Source organism: Polistes dominula, unplaced genomic scaffold (assembly GCF_049000335.1).
Source record: "Polistes dominula isolate Pdom_NZ unplaced genomic scaffold, Pdom_raw_medaka contig_73, whole genome shotgun sequence".
Taxonomy (NCBI): domain Eukaryota; kingdom Metazoa; phylum Arthropoda; class Insecta; order Hymenoptera; family Vespidae; genus Polistes; species Polistes dominula.
This window is the reverse complement of record NW_028300951.1, coordinates 9,993,360-10,019,160: the sequence shown is the minus strand read 5'-3', so window position 1 is coordinate 10,019,160 and position 25,801 is coordinate 9,993,360. Positions and strand designations below refer to the sequence as shown.

The window sequence follows — 25,801 nt, the reverse complement described above, 5'->3', positions numbered from 1 at the left end:
ATTTTCATCTTACAACATCAGAAAGATTTCGAAATTAGTTTTGATAAGTAGAAAACCATGAACATTAGACAACTGTGCTATGAAGAAGACAACTCTTCATGAAGATTTGAATAAAAACTTGTATACATGCAGGTTGTCAAATCTACATAAAAAATAGATGATAGAACTTTAGGTAGGTCGGTAAATAGGTAAGCAGGAAGAAAGGAGGATTACGTAGACGTAGAATCTTAGATAAGGGGTCGTGACTAGGAAGGTGGCGGTCTAGTGCAATGTCGAAGGGGGTGGATGGAGGTAAGTTAACGAAGGAGCTGGCGAAGGGGTTGACGAAAGGGGAGGCTGGTGTTCAAATCGACTCGACTCGGATTCCCTTGTGCGGGATGCGCATTGCGCTATACGAGTAACGCGCCTGCGCACTGAAAGAACAAATGGCAGGGAGGAGAAAGAGTGCGCGCAAGTAAGAGCGATTTGCGCGACCGCGGGACACGCGAAACGATTCGATCGTTCGTATCAAGAGTATCTCCTCGTTCGTCGAGTACCTCGTGAATAATATTCATTGATTATATTTGACGAACAACCACCAATAGTCTCGCTAATTCCTCACTGTTATTCTATTGTCACGATTCGCGATTCGATCATTGAGGTTAGGTAGTTAGTTCATTGCTAAATGTCGTTAAACGAGATAGGGATAAGGAGGAACAAGTAGGAACAAGTAGGAGGTGTGTGTGTTGTGTGTGCGGGGTGCATGCTTGCGTGCGCGTATGCGCGTGGTATGGTGTCTGCTGCTGTGTGTATGAGAGAGAGAGAGAGAGAAGGGATAAGGTCGTTGGTGGCGCTGTGAAGCTTGGATGCACGAGAATAATTAAAATCAATGTGACGTCGGTGCGGTGTTTGTCGGGTTGCGTCCTGCGTGCATTGGTTAATTTCAAAAAAGTTTCATTTAAACGAGCAACATACACACACACACACACTCATTGAGAGAGGGATGTCGAACGGATTGATGCTGCCAAATGACAATCACGATACGTGCCAGACGAGTAAGGACACACAGAATAAAGTTCCTCGTCTACGTATCAGTCTACGATATTTCTGTCCGTCTTTTCTCATATGATGCGATCCTACGCAGCTAGCACCACCTCGATGGTTGCCGCTAATGCCGCTGCATCCGTGGAGGGGTTGCAGGGGGAACACTCTACTGGGGTAAGTTTCAGCCAATTAGAGTTATTTTTAGAGAATACATTTTTTTTTTCTTTAACTCTCAACACATATTTTTCTCTCATTATATTCTTCGCAGATGGACCAGCAGAACCTTACCAGGCCTAGATTGAAGAGACCCGCTGAGTCTGATCTGGAAGGTCAGTTACAGATTGTTCCTGTGCTTAATACCTTAGAGTACGAGTCCTTCTCCTTTTGTATTTTACTTTGATAAATTCTTATCTTATATGTTTTCATATGGTATTATACAATATCTTTGAACGAATTAGTTTCTCTTTCATTCTTTCATCAGGTGTACCTATACCAAAGAAGCGTCACAAAAATCCACAACCAAAGAATGCGGTATGCGCTTTAAACGAATTGAAAACCGGTGCGGTATACAAGGTGGTTGGTCAAACTGGACCTACTCATGCTCCTATATTTACCATCGCAGTACAGATAGATGGACAAACTTATGAGGGCAAAGGACGTACCAAAAAAATGGCTAAACATGCTGCCGCTGAACTTGCTTTAAGAAATATAGTACAGTTCCGTAATACACCAGAAGTACACCAAGCTATTAATACGTGCCAGCCTGTTGTTCCCCTAGAACCAGATTTTACCAGCGATGTCACAGAGAGGGATAATCATCTTGTAAATGCGTTCAAGACATTGACTCAAGAACCAAAAAATACGAACAAATTTTTAGACAAAGGTCCCGTTGCACTCATCAATGAGCTATATCCTGGAGTTGTATACAAATGTATATCGGACAATGGAGAAAGTTATGCAAAATTTACAATATCTGTAACAATAGATGGAGAAACTTTTGAAGGCACTGGCCCGAGTAAAAAGCTGGCCAAAGCTGCAGCTAGTAAAGCAGCCTTGGCAAAATTAAGGAATGTCCACAGTTCTTCTTTTTGCATTCAGCTCCCCGTTCGTGTATTACCTAACTTTTCAAATTCTGGCCACTGGCAAGAACAAATGACTTTGCCACAAATCTTGGCAGATAAAATAGGAAAAATGGTAAATCAAAAATTCACTGAACTTATACAAAGTAAGCCACAACATGCTCGACGCAAAGTATTAGCTGGCATAGTGCAAACAAACGGATCGGATGCTGAATTAATATGCGTCACTACTGGTAAAGCGTAGATTTATGTTAAATCTCTCTTGAACGTAATAATATCTTCATCATTCTTATTCATTTAAGGTACAAAATGTGTATCCGGGGATCATTTAAGTGTAAGCGGTAGGGCTTTAAATGATTGCCATGCAGAAGTGGTAGCTCGACGTTGTCTCTGCGAATATTTGTACAAACAGTTGGAGTTGCATACTGAAAACCGATCCGCTGAGTCTGTCTTGGAACGCATAAAAAAGGGATTTAGGTTGAAACAGGGAATTCAGTTTCATTTGTACATAAATACAGCTCCTTGCGGAGATGCTAGAATATTTTCTCCTCACGAAGAAAACGAATCCGTGGACAAACATCCTAACAGAAGAGCCAGAGGTCAATTAAGAACTAAGATAGAATCGGGAGAAGGTACTATACCTGTAAAGAGTAGCGAAGGAATTCAGACATGGGATGGTGTGCTTATGGTAAATATAACTTACTACGATTTAAAGTAAAAATAACGTATCAATAATTTAATTAGATTCCTTCGTAATTTGACCTATTATTTATTTATTTATTTCAATTCGCAGGGACAAAGACTGCTGACGATGTCGTGTTCAGACAAAATAGCTCGATGGAACGTACTTGGTGTGCAAGGTGCACTTCTAAGCCACTTCATCGAGCCAATTTACTTCCACAGCATCGTTCTCGGCAGTCTGTTGAACCCTAGTCACATGTATCGAGCTGTTTGCGGCCGTATTGAAAATACTATTCAAGGTCTACCACCACCTTACAGGCTCAACAAACCATTGATGAGTTTAATAACTTCGTCCGAAGTAAGGCAACCAGGCAAGGCACCGAATTACAGCGTTAATTGGACTATCGGTACGTATGCTTAGTCAGCCTTAAGAAATCTTTTTCCAATTCTCTAAAAGGTATATTTCTTTTTAATAATTTATGTAGGTCAAAGCGAAGCAGAAGTAATTAACTGTACTACAGGAAAAGACGAATTAGGTAAACCTTCTAGAATTTCAAAGCAGGGCCTCTTCAGGAAGTTCTTCAGTCTATTAGGTAAATTGGAAACAATTGATGATGCCGATCAAAATCAATGTCGTCATTATCTTGAAGCGAAATCGTCAGTTCAAAATTATTCTGTAAGTTATGAATATATAATATCCATTATATAATAGCAAATTATCACGTGATATATATCCATAAATATTTATACATGTATATCGTGTATATATACGTATATATGTATACACATTCAGAGAGAGTAGAAAAAATAGATATTTTATTCTGTTTTTTGTTATAACAGCTTGCAAAACGTCAATTGAAGGACGCGTTTGTACGCGCTCAACTTGGCAGTTGGGTTAAAAAACCACTTGAACAAGATATGTTTGAGGTGGATATCTGACTAAATCGGTGTATCAATGCAAATCTAAGGAATAGGGTAAATTCTCAATTAGCGGAGTATGTAGTTCCTAGTGTAAAATAGATCACTCGTTCGGCGTGTCATGCTATGGCAGAATTTGGCATCAGTAAAGCATAAATCGTAGGATGTTGAAAGCAAGATAATATTTTGACTTTGTTATTGCACGATCCAACGAGTAGTAATGAACGTGTTCACGTTTAAAAATTGTACAATAAAAATCGATTGTTTTCGATTGAGATCAAAAACAGCATAGTCAAATCTCGGTACTCTTCGAATTTTTTGGTCTTTAATGCTAGTCACACGTCAATTTTTGACAGTTTCTATAGACTGGTAGATAGATAAGGACGAAATGTTTTGTTTCGTAAAACGTTAATAGAGTTAATCGACGAAAAGGATGCAAAAAAAGTATTTTAAAAGGCTTTTGATTTTACGTTATTACGGAGTGTCGTAAGAAAGAAATTTGTGGATATTTCACGATGAAACGAGTCAGCACATATCCATTATTCTTCGAGGTCCTATTGTTAAAATTTGTCATTGTTCTCTTATAGCTAACTTAAGTTTTCTTAGATGAAAGAGAAATTTGACGGAAGACCCTTTACCTCCTCCCTTCTCTTTCCATCCCTTGTTAATTCCCAACATTTTCTACATTATCTATCCATTTTTATCGAGGTGTACCTCTATGCTTCGTGGTTGGTAAGCTTTCGATCGATAAAACTTTTCACCTTGAATATTTTATTTTTTATTTTTTAATATCTCTTAAAAGAAAAAAAAAGAAAAGAAAAAGGTTATCAAGGTAACGTTAATAATTCGTTTTAACATAAACCACGAAGGTGTAATTTGAAATTTCAATAGCACGAGTAATATACGTGATATCGCAAATGCTAATTTTACGAATCTTTTTTGCCGACTATATATGATACTAGGATCACGTGTTCCAAGAAGCCACGTTATATCTGCATTCATATGCATTCTATGTATATACTTGTAGTAGACAAAGAGGAAAAAAGAGAACATTTCGAAAGGGTTCTCTTTTTTTTTCTTTTCTCTAATTTCTTATATTTGAAATTCTAGTCCATGCTCTCCTGGATGATAATTGAGCAATTTTTCAAAAGACTCTTAGCAATATCATCGCTTTTATTAACTAGTTCTTCTACTTGTTCGTTTAACGTGTAATGATTTTTGATTTAAAACAAAAAAAAAAACAAAAAAAAGAAAACTATATAAAATAGAAACGTTTAGAATATTCGTAACAGGCTATTACACCACTGGCAAAACGAGCACCTCGTCCCTCTTTTTCCCCTTTACATCTTTTAAAAAAATCCAAGCAATCGTTAGAACTAGTATTCAAACTTCGCGATAGTTTTACTTCGAGTCTCTCGCGAAAAAAAAGACATTATCATTGTCCAATACCGTATAGCGAGAGATATCTAGCCGCGTAATTACGGTATTGTTATTTTTGTTGTCCTTGTAAGGTTTCAATACTTATCACAGCGGCATAGTTTTAAAAGCTGCCGTATATTGCATCCCTGTGAAAGGCTGTGACCAGATCCAGATTTTAACGAAGGATTTTTTCAAGACGTCTAATCGTTCACATTTCATCGTGAAGATAGATAAACGATAAATAAATACAAGTTGAAAAGAATGATCGAAGAATCTTTCTTTTTTAAAGCGAGAGATGAAGAAAAAAAACTTTGTGATAAAGAAAATACGTCGTATATCTTTTTTTTCTTTTCTTGAATTTGTCGTTTATCGTCTTCGCAAATCCTTCGATGAGACAAGAAGAAAAGAGCGTCCTTGAACAGTTCGATGTCGTTACTATTAATTTTGATAGCAAATACGTATGCGAAAATAAAATGATGCGTGTGATGATTATGTATGTAACCTCGTGCGCGTTTGAAAAAATTGATTAAATGATGTTTGCGTGAATGTTTTGCGTTTGCCAAAGAGAAAATGAAAATGTGAGAAAAATACGTGGAGAGCAATGCTAATTAAAAAGTAAAGTATTAGTAGAAAAATAAGTTATAAGTGTATTAATAAGTATATTATAGAACGGATATGATTATTTAGAAAGTCCTAAGATCGTTGCCTCACTGTGCCAGTATTAAAACAATTATAATGCAATTCTGCCGTAGTGACACACTGCCCGAAGTCGATCTAGTTTTGCGTCAGAGAACTTTACTCCGCCACCCTCCATCTTGTTGCTTCTTTCGATTTTCGCTTCTTTTCGATCCCTACTCGAATTATCACAAGTAGAAATTAATCTTTTAGTTTTTCTTTTCTTTTCTTCAATTTCACCACCTCTTCTTGTTCATCCCGAAATCCAATTTTATGATGCACTCGTAAAATATTCCTTTTTTGCATAATATTTTTCCCATATTTTTTATTCTTATTTTTATCGATTCGCATTTAATTTATTGATAAATATGACGGAAGAAAGAAAGAATAAAAAGTGTAAGAGAAGGGGGTGGGGAGTATTGGAATGAAATGTAGCTATTAACGTAGCCAACGAACGTAGATCTTACTATGTATATATGTGAAGTATTAAATGAGGTTATTTTTTCTGCAATCAATAATATTTAACTAAAATATTGATCTATGTATTTTTTTTATTTATATATATATATATATATATTTGATTTTCATATAGTAATATAAAGTATTTTTTATCAGTAATAATTTATCACAGCAAAATAATAAAGTAATGAATAATAGTAGAATCATGTTAAATATTATTCTTTCTTTTTAATTTCATTAAAAAGCATGCATTTTACATGCAGAAAAAATAATGAATTTATTATAGCTAGAATGTTAACCAGAAGAAATTTATATTTTTATTTCTTCTGTATTTAATATTGCATTGCAGTATTATACAAATTATTTTTTTTTATATTTAGAACGAAACGACATTTAAATCAAAACTAATATTACAAAGGAATTCCAAAAATATTAAGATTAATGTTATTTTTGTTTGCTGGTTTTCTTCTCTTTATATTAATATTTTATATCTATATTGAATAGAAAATCAATCGTTTTGTTTTTATGTAGAATGCGTGCAACACAAACGTATGTGACCAACGGTCCGTGCTTATTATTTTACATATTAACCTTCTACAGGGTTAACAATTATGCTCGCCAATTATACCTATTATTTTGTATTTACTTTTACAAAAGAAATCATCATTTTAAATCGATATACAATACTACTACAATCATTGTTTAACAAATATAAATTAACGTTGTCATATAGTTATATTTACAATTTATTTTTGACTACTGTTATTTAAGTCGATTTTCATATTATTAGATAATGAAAAAAAAAAAAAAAAAAAAACCAAGAAAGAAAAGAAATGTTATTATAGAGAATTAAAATGCACGATGAAAGAGTTAAGAAATGTGGAAGCTTTTAGTTTTCTTCTTTCTCATATTATTATTATTATTATTATTATTATTATTATTATTATTATTATTATTATTATTATTATTATTATTATTATTATTATTATTATTATTATTATTATTGTCAGTTAATGCAGCTTCTTCTGTAGTAGTCGAGAAGACTCATCATTTGTTGGTTCTATAGCCCTCTGGCTTAGTTTAAAAAGAAAAGAAAAAAAGAAATACAGAAATAAAAGGAGGCTACGATGTTAAAAAAACGACAAGAACAACCCAACGACAAGTCATCATTCGTAGGACGAAAGAGCTCAAGGGCGTATATACATGCATCCATTCTTCTTCTCTCTTTCATCATTATACTTCTTATGCAAGTAGTAACAGGGACGACAGCAGCAAGTCTATAACATATTATACATATATATGTATGTATGTATGAATGTATGTACGTATGCATGTATGTGTGTTTGTGTGTATCTATGCATTTATGCACATATATACATGCATACGTAAGGAAAAAAACGTAAAAGGAAAAAAGCATACACGCGACATGTAGTATATACTTATACGTATGTACTTTATAAATATAATATAATACATTTTTAGGAAAAAAAAAGATAATATATACTACTTATACGATTAGTGATCAACAAATGATCAGTATAAATTTCCAGAGTGAGAATTTAGTTAATAATTATTAACTCAGTAGTTTCAGTCTAATTAACAAAGAAAAATAATCATATTAAGAATACTTCGATTTGCAGTTTTTCTCCTGTCATATGACGACGTTATCTATTTACAAGCAAAAACGATATACGTATGTATATATTTATATACATTTATATATATTTATATATGTATATCTTGAGCGAATCGTCTTAATTTAGATTTATAATTATCTCGGTTGCTTTTAACAATAAAAATAACGCATTTCTGAAGTAAAAAAATACATTTCATTTGAAAAGGCTGTTGTTAAAATATATTAGTAAAAATGACGAACTTTTTACCCAAAGGTCATATTGTTTATTTTTAAATGGAACTCCAGATTCTTTTTCTTTTTTTATTTTTTTTATTTTTTTTAACTATTAAAAAAAGATAAATTGAAAACGTTTATCGTAATAATTGTAAACAGAAATATCTTCACATACTAGTCTGTATTTTTCAATTTTACAAAATATCTCGTTGATAAAGAGATGGAATAATGTAAAAAGAAAAAAAACGTGTCCTTAAATTTTCTTCGGACAGTATTATTAATAATAATGTTTGTATGCATAGCATACATAATTTTATTATTATAATGGTTGTTTTCTTTGTTTTTTTTTTTTTATGAATTAAAAGTCTATTAAAATTGCAGTACACGTTTAAATACCAATTGATATTATTATTAAGATATACGAATATTGTAAATACCATTTGTTATAATTTTTTATTAGAAAATTTGAATCAATGAATTTTTTGATTCTTACTATAAGAAATATCTTTGAATAAAAAGATAGTAAACAAATGGTCCCCTTCAAAAATTGTTATTTATTATCAAAAGTAATCGAGATATTCATTCGCTTGGTATGTACATATAGACATACGTATATATATATTATCTCGAGCTCGTTTTCGAGTTATCGAAATAACATCGAGTGTCAAACAGGAAAAACTTTCTTGTAGTCGGCTAGATTATAAGCTTGACTAGTGCCTCTAGATGTAATTTCTTCGAATAAGTAAGAAAATCGATCTAGTTGAAATTACAAATAATAATTAAAAAAAAAAATACCTTTATTTATCAACAGCGATTATAAAAGATGGAAATTAAAGAAATAAAAAAAAAAGAGCAAAAAAAAAATAAGGCAGAGAGAAAGAGAGCGACCGACTTCTCTGTTTTTTTTCTTTTCTTTTTTATTTCACTTTACTTTCTATTTCAAAAAGAAAAAAAGTGTCATTATTTATGCGTTCTACAAAAAAAGATAATGTTATTAAAAAAAAAAAGCAATTATTTTGAAAGAAGAAAACATAAAAGACAAAAATAATCTTTAAATCATGAACTTCTTCTCTACGATCTTAATATTTGTAATAGTTTAGCTTGAAGATAACGAAAGATAACATTTGCTTTTGTGCGTTATAGTAAATTTAAACGAGAAATTGTAGCCGCTAGTTTTTTACACGCTCAACTAATCATACAATGTATCTTTTTGTGTGCGTTTTTTTGTTGTTTATAATAATTTTCTTCGTTACATTAACAACAAAAAATGACACGAAAAAATAGGTAATGAGAATGAGAATTCAAGTTTTTTAACTCTTTGACTGCTAAAGGCTTATATATACGCCCTCTGTATTTTTTTACTATAACACCTTTATTGTTGTTTTACCGATTAATTTAACATGGAATTTATTGTGATATGTAACATAATTGACAATTATTTCAATATCGTTTAATCAATTGATTTCATATTTGATTGCTCTTTTACATACGGTCTCGTATAATTGCTTCTTGCTTTGATTCCTGTGAACTTGTTCCTTTGCTGCATATGTAAGTATTTCTTTATTTCATTTTGTGATTAGTTTTTGAATTTATCTATTCGGATAAAAATAAATATTAAAATTGATATTTTTATTTTATTTGCGAAAAACAGTCGCAGCGACTGTGACATGTGAAAATCGCGCCGCGCCGTTCATATTAATGGATTCGTCGAGAGCGTGCCGCAGTCAAAGGGTTAAATAAAAACAAATCCGTTGCGAAATTGCGAGAAGAACAATTTTGTTACTTAAGTTGGAAGTTCTTACCCAACTCCCATTGCCCCTAAAAAAAAAAGATATTATTATTTTTTTATCTTTAAAAAAAATGACAAACAATTTTTGTAAGATTTCATTTAAATCCAACGATTCGAAACAATAAATAAAAATAAAAAACATTCTAAGATAAAAATTCAAACGTAAGAATTGCATTTTCCTTCTTTTTTTTCTTCTTCAAACTTTATATGTATTACATTATCCATCGCGTGTACATGGGCATTTAATCATTTTCCAATAACGATCTATGACAATTAACATATCGTACAGTCGTCGTAGTATTTCGTACTTGATTTCTCATCGAATATATGAATGTATATTATTATAATTAATATATATTCTAATTCATTGCCGCCGAGGTCAGATTTCAAGTATTAACGAAAAGAATAATATAATATGAATAAAGAAATGAAATAAATTGCATTCAATTGTAAATTGTGAATCATCAGGTACGAATTACGATCGAATTCCAGCGCGATATTATTATACATATACATATTGCAGCTTAAAGTATACATGATATGTATTTCTTTTTTTTCCTAATTATTCAATATACATGTAAATATATATATTTTTTTTTCTTTTTGCCGCGTCCTTTGAATTTCCATATTACAAAAAAACAGCAAAGGTGAACGGTACGCATAACAGCGGGTTAATTAAAGACTTATAATTTAAAATAATCGATAAATAACATATATTATAATATTATTGTAATATTATTTTAATATTATAATATATAAATAAATAATATAAATATAATATATAATTATAATATAATAAAATATAATAAATATATATTATTTTAATTATATATTATATAATAAATAATTATATATATATATATTCGTCCATCGAAGTCAACGAAAACAACAGCATTTTTTTTAGCGAATGGAAATTTGTGTTTTTCTTTTTTTTTTCATTAAATCAAAAAGCTTGAAATTTTTGCGCACACATTTTTTGCTTTTAAAAGTGTTCTTTTTCTTCTATTGCATTTTAGCGCTATATAAAATATAAACCTACCTTTAAAATCTCAAAGACCATCTTCGATGATAAATCGTAAGCTTCAAGATCAGAGATCAGAGATCGTTAAAATCAACTTGCCGTATTTTTTTTGTTTCACTCTCTGTTTGTATATTATTAATTCATTTAAAAAAAGAAAAAAAAACGAATTTAATAGAGAAGAAAAATAACGAATTGTGATAGACATTTGAGTAAACTTTCGAAAGACAATATTTTTGTTTATTTTCGAACACACCATTCCCCACCGAGTTAAAATGACCAAATTATTTACGTCATCATTAAAAATATTATTTCGTTTAGGAGAAGTTTTGCTATTTTCTTCTTTTTTTTTTTTAAGCGAATATTATTCGATCAAAAAATGAATGATTGCATAAACAACAAAGATAATAATCAAGTACATGATCGAGAAGCTTTTGATATTGAAATTTGTTTACGTTGTTTATATGATACGATGACATATTTTCGTTTTAGCATTTTTTTTTCTTGTTTTTCGTTCATTTTAGAATGTTCATACGCAATTTATTTGTCTCATATTGATTAAATGAAAATGTAAGGGCGCCCCAGTTACGTTCTCATATAAAAATAAATTATAAAATAATTAACATTTGAAATATTACAACAACGTTACGAATTAAAATTATGCGACACTGAAAAAAATCATCGTTTTCATTTAATCATTTAATTATGTAATTATTCGATTATTATTTAAAGTTTAAATCAATGAGAAATTTGAACGAATGATTATAGTCATCATCCATTGGTAAGAAAAATATATAAGGTTTAAATTACATATCGTCAAATCAAATCAAATTCTTGCAATACGATTATTAATTACTATCTATCTATAATATATATATATATATATATTTATGATATGACTCTATGAAATATGATAGAATTCGTTTCGTCGAAAAGGATCTAATGATGATCAAAGTCGAAGGACAACGATGATCTTTTTTTTTTATTTTTTTATCTAGAATAATCTTAACCGAAAGTATATCGTAGAACGAGAAAGGTTTTTTTTTTAAACAATCGCTAATTTTTACGTAAAAATTACGATACAATATCTACAAGCTGTTCGAGCATACAAGATCATTATGATATCGTTCAATGGTCGTGATGTGCACATAATACGCTTAACATTGCCGATTTAACGCATTATTTTATATGATTGCAAATCAATTCCATGAAAAGTTTATTTAAATGAGACGTGTGTGTGTGTGTGTGTATCATTATTTAATAATAATAATAATAATAATTGTATTCCATAACGAGGATAAAAAAAACTAATGAAACAATAAAACATTTCAAATGAATTCGATCGATCGTATTAATTATTCTAAAATAAAAAAAGAAAGAAAAAAGACAACACACGTGTTTTAGATAAACATATTCATTAGATATGATTATTATCATAAAGTAATAAACTTTTAATCGTACTATTCGATGTCATCTGAACAATCATCTGACATTTTTTAATTTATTTACAAAAAAAACAATTGACATCAGTTATTTTTATGAATTGAATTAATTTGCAAATATTAAAGAATAATTCGAATTGAAGAATTGCCATATGTACATAATGTAAAATCAAAATTGTTTTTTAATCTATAATAATTTAACCTAATAAATATATATTCAATATATTTAACACATAAATAAAAAATAATATATCGTTTTTGTTTTTTCCTAAATAAAGATTATCTTTAACTTTTTTCATTATTTATAAATAATCGTAGCTATAAAAAAAAAAGAAAGAAAAAAAACCTGATATCATCGATCTACGCATCTTGAGTACATTAAGAGAGAGAGAGAGAGATAACATATAATAGGTAAGATAAATTTGGCCACGTGTTAATGCAATCAGTCGCTATACAGACATGATTTATGATCGTAGCAGATGTAATATATACTTACATGAGATATTCGCACGCAAAAAAAAATAATAAAGAAGATAACTATAAACTTTCAAACACATATTTTTTACGTATCTCGTTAAGATTAAAACGTAAAATTCATAATATTAGATTGATTAATAAATATAAGTGCTATAAATACAAGAGCAACGAGTTTATTACAATAAAAATAACATTAACTTGATAATATTTAATAAAACTCGATTATTCATTTCAATTTAATATAAATCCTATTGAGGATATTCTGGTCTAGAAAATGGAAAAAATCGATTCTTTTTTTGCATACTTCTCAAGCTTAACCTTTTAAAAATATGTCCTCAAGGGGATTTTTCAAAATTTAATTTATTTTCGGAGATATAGCTGTTTTAGTGACGCAGCATCCTATATCCTACCCTTATTACACGAAACTTTGAACGCGTTTTTCTCGAAACTGTTTTTTTTTTTTTTTTCACAAATGTCAAGATATCTCAAGTTCTACTAAACCGATTTGCTTAAAATTTGGTGAGAATCTTCTCTATGCATTACTCTATCGTGCAAATTAAAATCTTACAAAATTTTCAATTTTATTATTTTTAAAAAATTCGGAAAAGTAAAAATTGTAGTAAAAATAATGTATCTTTTTTTTTCAAACAGCTGTAATTTAGCCAAAAAAAAAAAACTTTTTTCAATTCTTTTAGTTCGAACGATAGCAGCATTATTCTAAATTAATAATCCGTTTTAATTTTTTATTTCGGATTACCAGGAGAGCTGCAATCTTGACATTTGTCGCGCGCCGTTTTTTTGGGATCCCCCACTTCATCAGTCTATATCTTTTTTAATTCTGAGTTTTTTCACTATTTTTTTTCCATGTATTCTCGAAATATTATTGAATATCTTGTAACATTATAGATAGTAAAAATATTATTCGTCTTTTTGTTATTACACTTGAAAAGTACTTAAAATTCATGCCTCTAGACTAGAATACCCCCTTAAACAAAACCAAAAATTTAGATATATATATTTTTTCAATAAAAACAACACTTATTTGTGAAACAATTCTAATACCATCTCAATAATTTTTTTTAAAAACGCATATAATACTTAAACACGTCATTTCTAAACGTCAAATTTAATCTCAACGAGTATATTGAATTAATGGGGAATAAAGAAAGAAAAAGAAAAACCTTTCCAATAAAAAGTTACATCGATAAGGCAATGACCATTGTGTGAACTCGTTGGTACTTTCCATCAAGGAAGAACAATTAAATTATAAAGAATGGACGCAATACGTGTCGAGACATTTTTTTTTTTTTTTAGTTAGAAGCCATCGGTTTCATTATTTACTACAAAAATAGCTTTTATATCGAAAGATGATTGGAATTAGTTTTCATTCATCGAAACTCTATATCAATTCTTCCTTTTTTAAACTTTACAGATTAGACATTTCATATTGCTAATGTATTTTGAAAAAATTAATCAAAGTTAAATAAGATTAAAATATAAAAAAAAAAAATACGAAATGATCAATAATTAGTTAAAAATCGTTTATGAAATCTAATAGTTATGGACGCATAGAAAATGCGCTAAAATTTTCTCGTCTTTCATCCGTAATGTGATAAATATTTGATTGATCTCATTCGAGATATCGATAATATCATCTCGATCGTCGTCGTAATGCGTTCGTTCTTTAAAAAACATTGCAAAATGCTCTCGGTTTTTTTTTTCTTTCTCCTTCCATACTTTATATACCCATGTATGTGTGTGTTTTATATATATATATATATAACTTGTATATATATATCTACATGTATACTGCTATTTTAAATTTTAGGGTTAATTTCGACGAGTCGAATAGGTACAACGTTAATTCTAGCTTCTTCTTCTCCTTTTTTTTTTTAATTTCTTTCTCCCCTTTTTCTTTTATTTTCTTTTTTTTCATGTGCCTCGAAGAAGGTTTCTTTCTTTTTTTTTTTTTTAATTGCGATCTCTTATTTTTCTTTTTTATTCTTTTTTATTTTGTTTATTATTCTTTTTCTTTTATTTCAACAGTGTTATACACGTATAACGACGTAATATATTGGTATTATGTATAATAATGATATCATACCACAGGAACTACTCGATAGAATGTATTTAGGATTAGTTTTTTTTACGAATTTATCTTTTTAAACAAAATCAATGAATAGCATTTGGCAATAGGAACATAATAGGACTTTCAAATGATAGATAAAGAGAGAGAGAGAGAGAGAGAGAGAGAGAAAGAGAGAGTGAAATATAGCTCGGCATTTAAGAGAAGAATATTTACAAGGAATAATATAGCATCTTCTTTTCAGTACCCTCCGAGACGTTCCTTTCTAATTCTTTTCTAATAACTGGAAAATAAAAAAGTCGTTGCTTTTTTCCTAAATTTGTATTATATTCATTTACGTTATTCGTTGAACGAACATGGACGTTTTAAGAGCTTGTATATCGTTTGAAATATTAATTAATCATGAAAGTAATACGATTCTCGTAAAAATGATCTCACGTTAAAGTGTGTTTTATATATTATAAGCGTGAAAATGGCGCACGACGATGCATTTTTAAAATTCAGACTTGTTCGGGTAAGAAAAAGAAAGGAGCGTGTGAAATCAGGTTTCTTTTTTTTTTTTTTTTTTTTTTTAAATTCTCAACCTATCACCGACACATCAATTAATATTCGTCGTATTTTATTTGTTTGGTTTTTTTTTTTTTTCAAATGCGCAAATCCCTCGGACGCACTCCACTTTTTTTTTATATTTTTTTGTGAAATCTTTTTCATTGTTTTTTTTCTTATTTTTTCTTTTTTTTTCCTTTTTTGTTCTTTTTGGTCTCTCGGAGAAGAAACTCTTAGGTTCTTTTTGCGATATACATACATAGAAGCAGTTCTTCTTCGATATTAAACAAGTGTTCACACGGTCAGCAACGAGAACGCTAATCGGTTCTTGTATGTAAAATATGCACGAGACCTTGTTTGATTAATCCAACTGGTTGTGATACCAATGAAACTTGTGTTGTTCAAGGATCGATTACATCTGTCTCGTTACCAGTCGTAATATTGCTGATAAAACGGATTGGTGCATGGTTGTTGGGCGTGCAGGTGGGTCTCTATTGGAGGTGGTTTTATCAAGTCGAACTCTTTACCGATCACCTCATTATAAGCCTAAAATAATAATAAATTAATCGTTAGTAATTGTTTTATTCACCTAAACACGACGAACACATCGTGAAATATCAACTTAAAGATAAGAGATTGTTAATTAAATTTGATAGTGTTCAGAGAGTATAACCTTATGTAGAAGTCGCTCGTTTTTTTTATATATCCTTATTCGAGCGTTGTCAAAGAAAATCTTATTAGCTTTTTTGCTTTTTTTAATTTCAATTTTATTGGTTTTTTTCTTTCTTTTTTTTTTTTTAATTGGTATGATTTTACTAAACCTTGAAGCTCCTACGGATATACTCGTCCTCTCCTTTGCCGGTCATACCGTAATTATATCCACCGCCGCCACCGCCACCGCCCCCACCGCCATTCAGAAATGGATTCGTTGGGTTGACCGCACCTATTGGCCGAACAAATTGGTTAGATATTCTCTACGTGGTTAGGATTAATAATTGAGCCGTTTATTTTGAAAGTGTCGTAAAGTGTCCTTTTTATAAAAAAAAAGCATCGAGGTAACAACCTTAATAATTACATTTTTATATGATCTTTTCATTCCGAAGATACTTGTCATTAATATATTTCAAATCATTAAGATGTAACACGAAAACTTTGTTATTTAATGAAATGATGAAAAAGTTTATTTTTAAATCCAATCATAGTTATCAAAAAAAATTATGCTAATTGGATTATCTAAATTTATCTAAATTTGACACCTTTAAAAATCCAACACATATTATTCTACTATATATGTCATCTGTTATCTATACTTTTAAATTTAATCCGACGCAAATCGGCTATTTTCAAAATGAACAGTTCAATTAAAGAAACATTTTTACCTCCGTTAGCTCCAGGCACGTCCAAGTTACCACCAGTAGTTTGATAGGTCGCACCATATCCGGAATCTTGATTAGCAAGTTCATGAAGACGAGTTGAACTGAGTGCTCTTGGAATGGCGTTGCTCGGTACTCCGTGAGGTGCTAAATGCGTCACTTCTGCTACTTGATGAGGATCCTCGGTTTGGGGTAAATCGGAAACGAAGCCGGTATCTTTTCTGTAAAAGTTGATGAAAACGAAGGCCGCTAAAACGACAAGGCAGGTGAGGCCGTAAATTCGGAAGGTTGTAGTGGTACCTGAATAATATAAATTATAACCAATGATTTTTTGTATATTTCATAAAATAATTAATCACATAGCTTTGTTGGGATTCCTACCATAAGCAGTGACAAACATGCCACCAATCACTGCACCGCATCCTCTTCCAAGACCATGATGTAACCCTTGAAGTACACCTTGAGCACTCGAACGCAAATGTTGCGGTGTGTTATGGGCTATGTAACTGCAACAGGCTGCCCAAACCGCGGCATGAGTAATTCCTTGAATAAATTCGAAAGGTAGAACCCACCAAGGATTAATCAGCCAGGATATATATAAGAAACGTATAACGTTTCCAGCTAAACCAAGACACAACACCTGAGAAAGTATGATTTTGTTAATATAATATATTGTAATATACTAAACTAATGATTTAAATCGTTGTTATTTCATGTACATGTGTGTACCTTAACGTGGCCAATTTGTCGAATCAATTTGAAACTGAAGAAATAAGCAAAGATTTCGGAAATGTGATTTATCACCGATGCAACACCAAAAAGCGTAGGTGAACCACCATAATCTTGAAGATGCCAGAATAGAAAAGTAAAGATGAGTCCGATACCAAAACCCATCCACCAAGCGACGAATAGGAAAGAACTACATTTGAGATCTTTAAATTGTTTCAAAACTGTCACCCATTCTGGAATTTCTCGCATCGTTTGAGCAAACATTTTCGTCTGAGAAAAAGACATAAAAAAAAAAACGATAAATTTGTTTGTTTGATTCGTTTACTAATCAAATTAGATCTAAATTTAACAATAAATCAATAATATAAAGTTATACTAACTTTGCCTTCCGGTGGTAATGGTTTTGGATTAATAGCAGCCGAGGAATCCTGCAAACCAGGCAGATTTAATTGTTGCGACAATTGACTCTGAAGTTGTTCTTCCCTCGTTAGTTCAGCCGGTACTTTTGCCACTTCCTATTAAAAGAAAATCCTTTAAATTCTTTTGTTCTTCGTCAATTTCTATATCGTCGTGTTATTTGTTCAACACTTACCGGTTCAGAAGCAACAACGTCGTACTTGAAATTAATCTGCAATGCCGTAATAAGCGCAGCCCCCATAAGAACGCAAAATATAGCAAAACAAATCGTATAATTTTTTTCTCTAGCGTCCGGATTGCAAGGATGATCCGGAAAAGCTGTACTGTGATCTAAAGCGATACCAACAAAGAACATGGCCAATCCCCATCCCAAACTTCCGAACATACGTTGATGTCCGTATCTGTATGAAAAATTGAGAAATAAAACAATAACAATATTTCTTCATGTTTTTTATTAGATCAATCGTAAATGTGTTTTTACCTGTCGGCATCTTCACCGAGTAGGGTGATAACAGCAGAATCAGCTAGTGTTATAGCAGGAGCTGAGAAAAATTCGCCTACTATGACTAACAATAGTAAGAGGAAGAACGTTTTGTGTATATCCTAAAAACAAAAATGGACATGAATAATTATTGATCGTTCGATAGAAAATGGTGGTTAATTTTTTGTCAAAATTTTATTTGGTACCGGTAATCTGTATACGATGGAACTGAAAAGTGGCTTGACCCAACCCTTGTTTTCTTTCTCGTTATAATTAGCAGCGTATGTAACTGCCAAAGGACTTTGTCCAGCCGAAGTTCGTACATTTCGTTTGTTTCTCGTTAAAGGTGTGTCCTCAATCATCTCGTCGATTTTGTCCTTTTCTCTTTCCTCAAATACACGTTCCCCAGTGGACAATAATTTACGTAGATTCTTTAAACTGGAAAATACCTTGCTGTTGTCTAAATTATCACGAATTATTTCCTTGTCCTGACGAATCTCACGACGAACCATCACCTTCTCTCTCGGTGGTTTAACTTTTTCCTTAGTTCTACCTTGATACGCTTTTTTAGGTACTCTACCTTCTTCTACGAGAGGTTCGTTCTATGATAAATAATGGTAAGAAAAATATCGTTAAAAGTTCATCGAAAAACTAACTTGTAATAATTTGATTGAAAAGATTTGACGTACTTTGAGAAAACGTTTATACTCGAGCACATCGGCTGGTCGATTTTTTCGTTGCAATTCCTCGAAATCGATAACTTTAGCATCAGGATCGTTAGGTTCGTCCTCAAATACCAATTGTTCGTATCTCAGGTCTCCGGATGAAGTATTTTCTTCGTTAGAAGCATCTCGTCGTTTTCTAACTCGGTTTGTTTCAAGATCATATACTATAGGTGTTTCTTTGTTATTATTATCGTCGAGCTTCTTAACCTCGTTTTGTTCAACGTTATATGACCCGATTGGAGGATCGGATTTAGCTTGGTCGTCTGAATGAATTTCCGTACGATCGTATATCTCGTTATTCTCGGTGTCTCGTCTTAATCTTTCGAAAACGACGTTTGCTGCAACTTCCAAGTATTCGTCATCGGATGGTGCATTATAACAATCGTCCAAATCAATCGATCTCTTGACGATCCTTTCTTCCGGATTGGATAGTCTCAAAATATTAGTATGATTATCTTTGACCATACAACTCGTAGCAGGCGGTTGAATAAAACCGAGGGGTAACGTAAAGATGATCCAACAGGAAAGTGAACCTAACAGAATCAGCTTACCTTTTTGCCACCTATTCGATTCGATTGGAATCGATGGAAAAGCACAAAAATAGCGATTGAAGATTTTCGAACAAAAGATAAGAGAGAGAGAGAGAGAGAGAACAAAAATATTATAAAAGATCCAAAAGAACTTACCTGTCGGCCAAAGAACCCCAAAATGGAGCACTGAGAAATTCAATGAGAGGTCTGATACCAATAAGTAAACCACACTGAGCAGCATTCATTCCCATTTGCTTGAAATAAACTCCCATAAGAGGAAATAGAGAACCGAAGGCCGAATAGAAGAAAAAGTAAAAGGTCTTGACCGTGAGAAGTTCTTGATCGATGGAACCAAAGAAGAATTCTAAGAAATCGCTCTTACCCCTAATCTTGTGCGTGGCTTCCTTGGGTTCGGGATATAAACTAGGATCGACCTCACCTTGAGCTTCAGGATCTACCATGGGTCTGGCTTCTAAAACCCGAGGAATATTCCCACCCACTGGCATATTTTGTTCATTCTGTCCAATTGTTCCTTCCTGTGCATAGTCGTAATCCATGTCTTGGCCATATTTCTGCATGATTTTAATTCACCGGCCGCTTGATATTCTCTCTCTCCCTCTCTCTCTCTCTCTCTCTCTCTCTCGCCCTCTCCCGTTTCTCTTTTTTTCCTCTTTCCTTTTGCTATCTCTTGCGTTATTTTTCAAAAAGAAAATTGACAATCCTCCTGCTGCTGCTGCTGCTGCTGCTACTGCTGCTGCTACTGCTGCTGCTACTGCTGCTGTTGGTGATGATGGTGGTCTACCGTCTGAACGATTATTTCCAAGTTTATTCTGTTAAATCCTGGACGGGTGGTTCTTTCTCCTCGTACATGCACGTCTCTCTTTCTCTCTCTTTCTCTCTTTCTCTCTCTCAATCCCTTTAGAAGGTAACCCAGTCGAATCGATGTCCCGAGCGTGCGCCACCTACTTCATTCGCCAAATCGATAGTTCATTTAGTGCGCCAGCGCCGACTCCTTTTTAACACCCGCCAAATCTCACCCGCCAAAAGCTTCCGTATTTTTTTTTCTTTCTTTCTTTCTTTTTTTTCTCTTCGTCTCGACTTATTTCTAAAGCATAGTATATACCAACAACAACAACAATCCTTTCAGTTTTTAATACTAGCCAATTAACTTAATATCTCAAACAATTTTCTTTACATCAATTATTATAAAATTTGTTGCTTGCTTTTGATAACACGCGATAATAAAAATTATGTTTACAAACAAATTATTATACGATAACCGTAAAACGTAAAATCATTGATATTACATAAATTTCAACCTTAAGTTTGGGAAAAAGTTACGTTCGTATAATTGATCTTTGACGAGCAATGACGAAATAATATATCATAATTGACGTTGATCGTATTTACTGTTGTTTTCTTTTTCTTTTTTTCTTTTTGTTTTTTTTTTGTTTTTTTGTTGTTTTTTTTTTGTTTTTTGCGACAAAACTCCTAATGATGCGCATTTAACGTATAAACTCGTATGTACATGTAACTACAAATACAATCGATTTGATTATTAAACATCGAATACATTTAAATGTAATCGATTTGTTATCAATTTGGGGTCAAAATTGTATTCGCGATAGCCTCTTAATAAGGGGTGACATGCGCGGAAAGTAAACTCGCAAAGTGGAAAAACGTCATATTGTTAGTTGCAACGCGCGGACGCGTGAACGTCTCTGACCTCCTTTCTCATTGATGACATAATTCGACTTTATATTTTTCTTTATCCGCTTTCGTCGATAATCATAAGTACGTAAGTACATACGTATTGAATTAGGAATGTTATAATTGTTATCATCGTATTCGTTTTTCCATTCGTTACAATTACAACGTAAATACTCCAAAAAAAAATGAAAAAAAAAAAGAAAAATTAATATGGAAGAACAAACAAAATCAAACTTCAATATCAACGAACCATTTTATCTACTATTATTTCTACGATGAACAACAAATAGTATGAATCAGAATTATTTATCTTTTTTTCAAAGAAAAAGAGGAAACATGATGAAGCATTCATAAATGGTATTCAAATTACTATTGCAAGACTCGTGTTAATAAATTTATTTATTTTGAAAATGAATAATATTTGTAGACTTTGAAAATCAATTTGTTTTCATACGCATGTACGTACATACGATCAAGGTACAATCTTTAACGTGACACAACCCCTAAATGAGTCAATTGTTCTTACTAACAATGAGACTTTTCCGTGGATGATCTGTCGTGCATAGATCGCTGTTTAGTAATGAAAAAGGATAAACTACTTTAAATAGAATTAGCATCCCAAAATGAGGGTATTCTTATTACATAATTGATATTTCGTAAAATGGTTTTTATTTTTTTTTTTTTCAATAATTTCATTCTCTTTTTTTCGGACCACCTTTTCAGCTGACATTCGTTGAAGGTTCACTGGAATAATTCGAATTTACGAAGGAAGGAATCGAGCCGTGAGCCCTTCGCTTCGATTAAAAACGAGCAAAATGAGAGAAAGAGAGAGAGAGAGACAGACAGACAGACAGACAGAGAGAGACAGAGAGAAGAATCGATGATACGTCAGGACTGAAAAGTTGTACGTGAATGGCACGTGCCCGGAAAACCCATGAAATCTAAAAAGATGCATCTATCTAATGTCTAATCTTTTTCTTCTAATCATCGTTGATAAAACGATTCGATTGATACAATTAACCGATCACACCTCACGATCATCTATCTTCAAATGAATCGTTACGATAAATCTCATACATGTCATGTCTATTTTTGTTCAAACTAATCAACTTGATAGTCGAAATTTTAATATCGATATTTATTTAATGATTAATTTATATTTAAGTAGGATTTCCCATAATCCATTACATAATATCCAATTTTCAAATGATACGTTCTATTATAGATAATTAAATATTCTTTCGTGAGATTGATTAACGTTCGAATCTTCAAATATCCAATCTTATTAATTTCTCTATTATTTACCAATGTGAACAAATTTATATTCGACGTAGATTATCTTTTTAGAAAGAAAATAATAATCGTTTTGAAGAAGAATAAACGTGAAACGAATATATCGATAGATTAAAACATATTGTTAATTAATCTTCGATAAGATAGGTGAAATCGGAAGATTGTTGACAACAAATTGTATTTAAGTATAAGGGTACTATTATGGAAGCTGTGTTGATTATCGCATGAACGATGCATGAACAATGGATGGACGAAGCATGAAAGACGCATGAAAGACACATGAAAGACGCATGTACGACGTAGTCTAATGCATGGATGACGTGTATATGACGTATGACGTCGATGACGACTCAAAGTCTCACCGGTGACACGAAAGAAAGGAGAGCAAGTTTCAAGAGCCTAATTTTGTCGACACTTCGGAGTCTTTTATAAAAACATTTCTTCATTTTTTTCATATTTTCAAGAAAAAAATTAATCAAATATCGTAGTGTGGGTAAATGAAGACAAATATGCGAATGTTTAAATAAAATAAATAATAATAATAATTTATTTATTCGATTGTCATGCTATCATTTCATTGAATTCATTAAATATTGTACAATATTGTTTGGATTAAATTAAGTTAAATATATATATGTGTGTGTGAAGACATTATGTACAAGTTGCATATAGCTCGTTCGATTTAGAGTTTAGTTTTGCGAGTTGAAAATAACTCGCGGAATCAGATCCATACGAGAACGGTCAGGGATTGTCGCAGAAGTCGAAGATGGTGCTGGTTTAGGTGGTCCTTGAAACATGCAAGTTTTGGCAGTTTTTAATAGACGACCGTTGTTTGCGGTTCGCCAATAAACCGTACGGACCGCCTGCTTTCCAGCAACGTAACTAACTGCACCGCCAATCAGCATCTGTCAAAAATAAAAATTAACGTTACTTTTTTTCCTATTCCTACAATTATAAAATAATAATAGAACAAAATTTGTGGAACAGTGGAAAGTAATTTTCTCATTTTTTAACTTTGAAATATAAGAATAAAATCATACGTGAATATTTTCGAAGCAAATTGACATATAAATAAATATTTCTAATTGATCATTGACAAAACCTATTCTAATTAATATTTATTTCAAAAACGATCAAATATATAAGGGAAAAAAGAAAAAGAAAAACTTACCTTTGTTATTATCTGGGCTTATACTGATTTGAATGACTAGATTGTAGAAATATAACTGTCTTTCCAGTTATAATAGAATATCTTTCGAAATGCCAAAGTAAGGCTTCGATGTTTAGTTTCCTTTCCTCTACTTCATTCGTGGTTACTTTGAAGTATGATAGACGACTGTGATGAAAGTACGCTCACTCCCGGATAATTTATAGGATAAATGGAGTGTCACGCGTCATCGAGATAAGAATGCTAGGCGTCATTCACGGGGTACAATTCTTTCCGAGTACTCGGAAAATCTCTCACCGATTGGTTCTGGGATAAAGACGTTATTACATTTTCTTTTTCTTTTTGTATATTTATTTATCTTAATCTTTCTCTCTCTCTCTCTCTCTCTCTCTCTCTCTCTCTCTCTCTCTCTCTCTTTCGAATGAACGAAAGTCATCTAGCAAAATTTCCTTTCTTTCGACAAATGAAACGACCCGAGTAAGTATATCGCATTTGATTTTCATTTTTTATATTTGTAAAACAATAATTTTCCGTTCATCGATTAAAAGACATTTCCTTCATCTACGATGATAGTAGTAGTAGTAGTAGTAGTAGTAGTAGTAGTAGTAGTAGTAGTAGTAGTAATAGTAGTAGTAGTAACGCTTGCAAAAATTTCGATCAAGATGAGTCAATGGAAAATTTATAATGATTGAACTAAGTTCATTCAGGTCGTGATTCAATTAAATTATTTATTACATATTTAAACCAATAGCTTGTTCTTAAATTTATTTCCGGATAAAACTACAGTACGAATTCGCGAATTATATCGATAAACAAAGCGACAGTTGTTAGTACTGTATTTCGTTCGATAACATGAATAATCGTCGAGTCATTTTTTTCAATGTTTCCTTTTTCTTTTAAATATTTTTCTCTTTTTTTATTACGCATTTATTTATATACATATATATGTAAAATAATATATAATAAAATAAAATGTATATTATTTTATATATATATAATTTATATATATATTTAATTTTATACATTTTATTATATATTATTTTATTATTTATAATATATATATATATATATATATATATATATATATATATATATATATATATATATATAACATATATTTATTTATTTATTTTATATATATATTTTAATATTTTTTTGTATATATATTATTATATTATTATATAGTAATTATTATATTATATTCTATTATATTATATTATATTATTTTATTTTATATTATATATATATATATATATATATATAAATGGATACGCGTTGAAATCATCTAATTCAAGAAGAACAATGTTCAACAATCGTTATTACCTCATGGTAATAGGTGATATCTAATTGATTTAAAAAAAAAAAAAAGAAAAGAAGGAAAAGATTAGGTACCGGTGCCAATGAGTCTAGAGCGGTAACAACTCGTTTTCTTATCTTTTTAAGTGCACGCTTCTCTTTTATCGCTAAGTACTTTATTCTCTTTCCATTCGGCTTTGTCATCTTTTTTTTCTTTTCTTTTTTTCTTCCTTTATCATTTTCACGAGCATATCATATTTTTAAGACATGATACGAGATAAGATACTAAGAAGATGTATTTTTAAACCATTTTAATCCGTCGTACGCGTTCAACGTCAATTTTATAAACTTTAATAGTCTTTCTTATCATACGTAACTACAAGTATTGCGTCTAAATGAACAGTTACTTTATTTATTAATAATTTTTCTATTTTTTTTAACAACTTTAAATGTTTCTTTATGATATTCTTATTATATTCTTATTATATTATAGGTTCGCGTGTTGAGAAAGAACGAATAAAAATAATTTATAGTGTTCGTTCGTAATAGTTATGCAATAATAAAATACTATATACAGTGTTCTTTAAAATGTATCTAAAACAAAAATAAATAAACCAA

At 31.1% G+C, this 25,801-nt stretch overlaps 2 protein-coding genes and 1 long non-coding RNA gene across 4 annotated transcripts; 2 read left to right on the top strand and 1 right to left on the bottom strand.

Annotated features, from left to right (window-relative positions):
- Nucleotides 1-448: 448 nt before the first annotated feature.
- Nucleotides 449-15,492, top strand: Adar (adenosine deaminase acting on RNA). The gene is made up of 8 exons (XM_015323603.2): nucleotides 449-1,034; nucleotides 1,124-1,197; nucleotides 1,292-1,352; nucleotides 1,505-2,335; nucleotides 2,405-2,790; nucleotides 2,896-3,190; nucleotides 3,269-3,459; nucleotides 3,624-15,492. The coding sequence occupies exons 1-8, from the start codon at nucleotides 983-985 to the stop codon at nucleotides 3,720-3,722; spliced, it is 1,989 nt and encodes a 662-aa protein (XP_015179089.1). The 5' UTR covers nucleotides 449-982; the 3' UTR covers nucleotides 3,723-15,492.
- On the bottom strand, nucleotides 15,462-20,666 carry jef (major facilitator superfamily domain-containing protein 6 jef). Of its 2 annotated transcripts, none has more exons than XM_015323602.2 (11): nucleotides 19,873-20,666; nucleotides 19,151-19,748; nucleotides 18,668-19,063; nucleotides 18,462-18,583; nucleotides 18,156-18,381; nucleotides 17,944-18,078; nucleotides 17,564-17,833; nucleotides 17,216-17,474; nucleotides 16,841-17,134; nucleotides 16,330-16,404; nucleotides 15,462-16,007 (listed from the first exon to the last, which is right to left on the bottom strand). In XM_015323602.2, the coding sequence occupies exons 1-11, from the start codon at nucleotides 20,292-20,294 to the stop codon at nucleotides 16,000-16,002; spliced, it is 2,805 nt and encodes a 934-aa protein (XP_015179088.1). In that variant the 5' UTR covers nucleotides 20,295-20,666; the 3' UTR covers nucleotides 15,462-15,999. The 2 variants fall into 2 exon arrangements, with proteins under 2 accessions (XP_015179088.1, XP_015179086.1); XM_015323600.2 differs by having other exon boundaries at nucleotides 16,283-16,404; nucleotides 19,873-20,665.
- An 854-nt stretch (nucleotides 20,667-21,520) lies between these two features.
- On the top strand, nucleotides 21,521-23,504 carry LOC149032738 (uncharacterized). The gene is made up of 2 exons (XR_016176465.1): nucleotides 21,521-21,783; nucleotides 21,854-23,504. It is a non-coding gene; the product is annotated as an uncharacterized LOC149032738 (long non-coding RNA).
- Nucleotides 23,505-25,801: the final 2,297 nt, after the last annotated feature.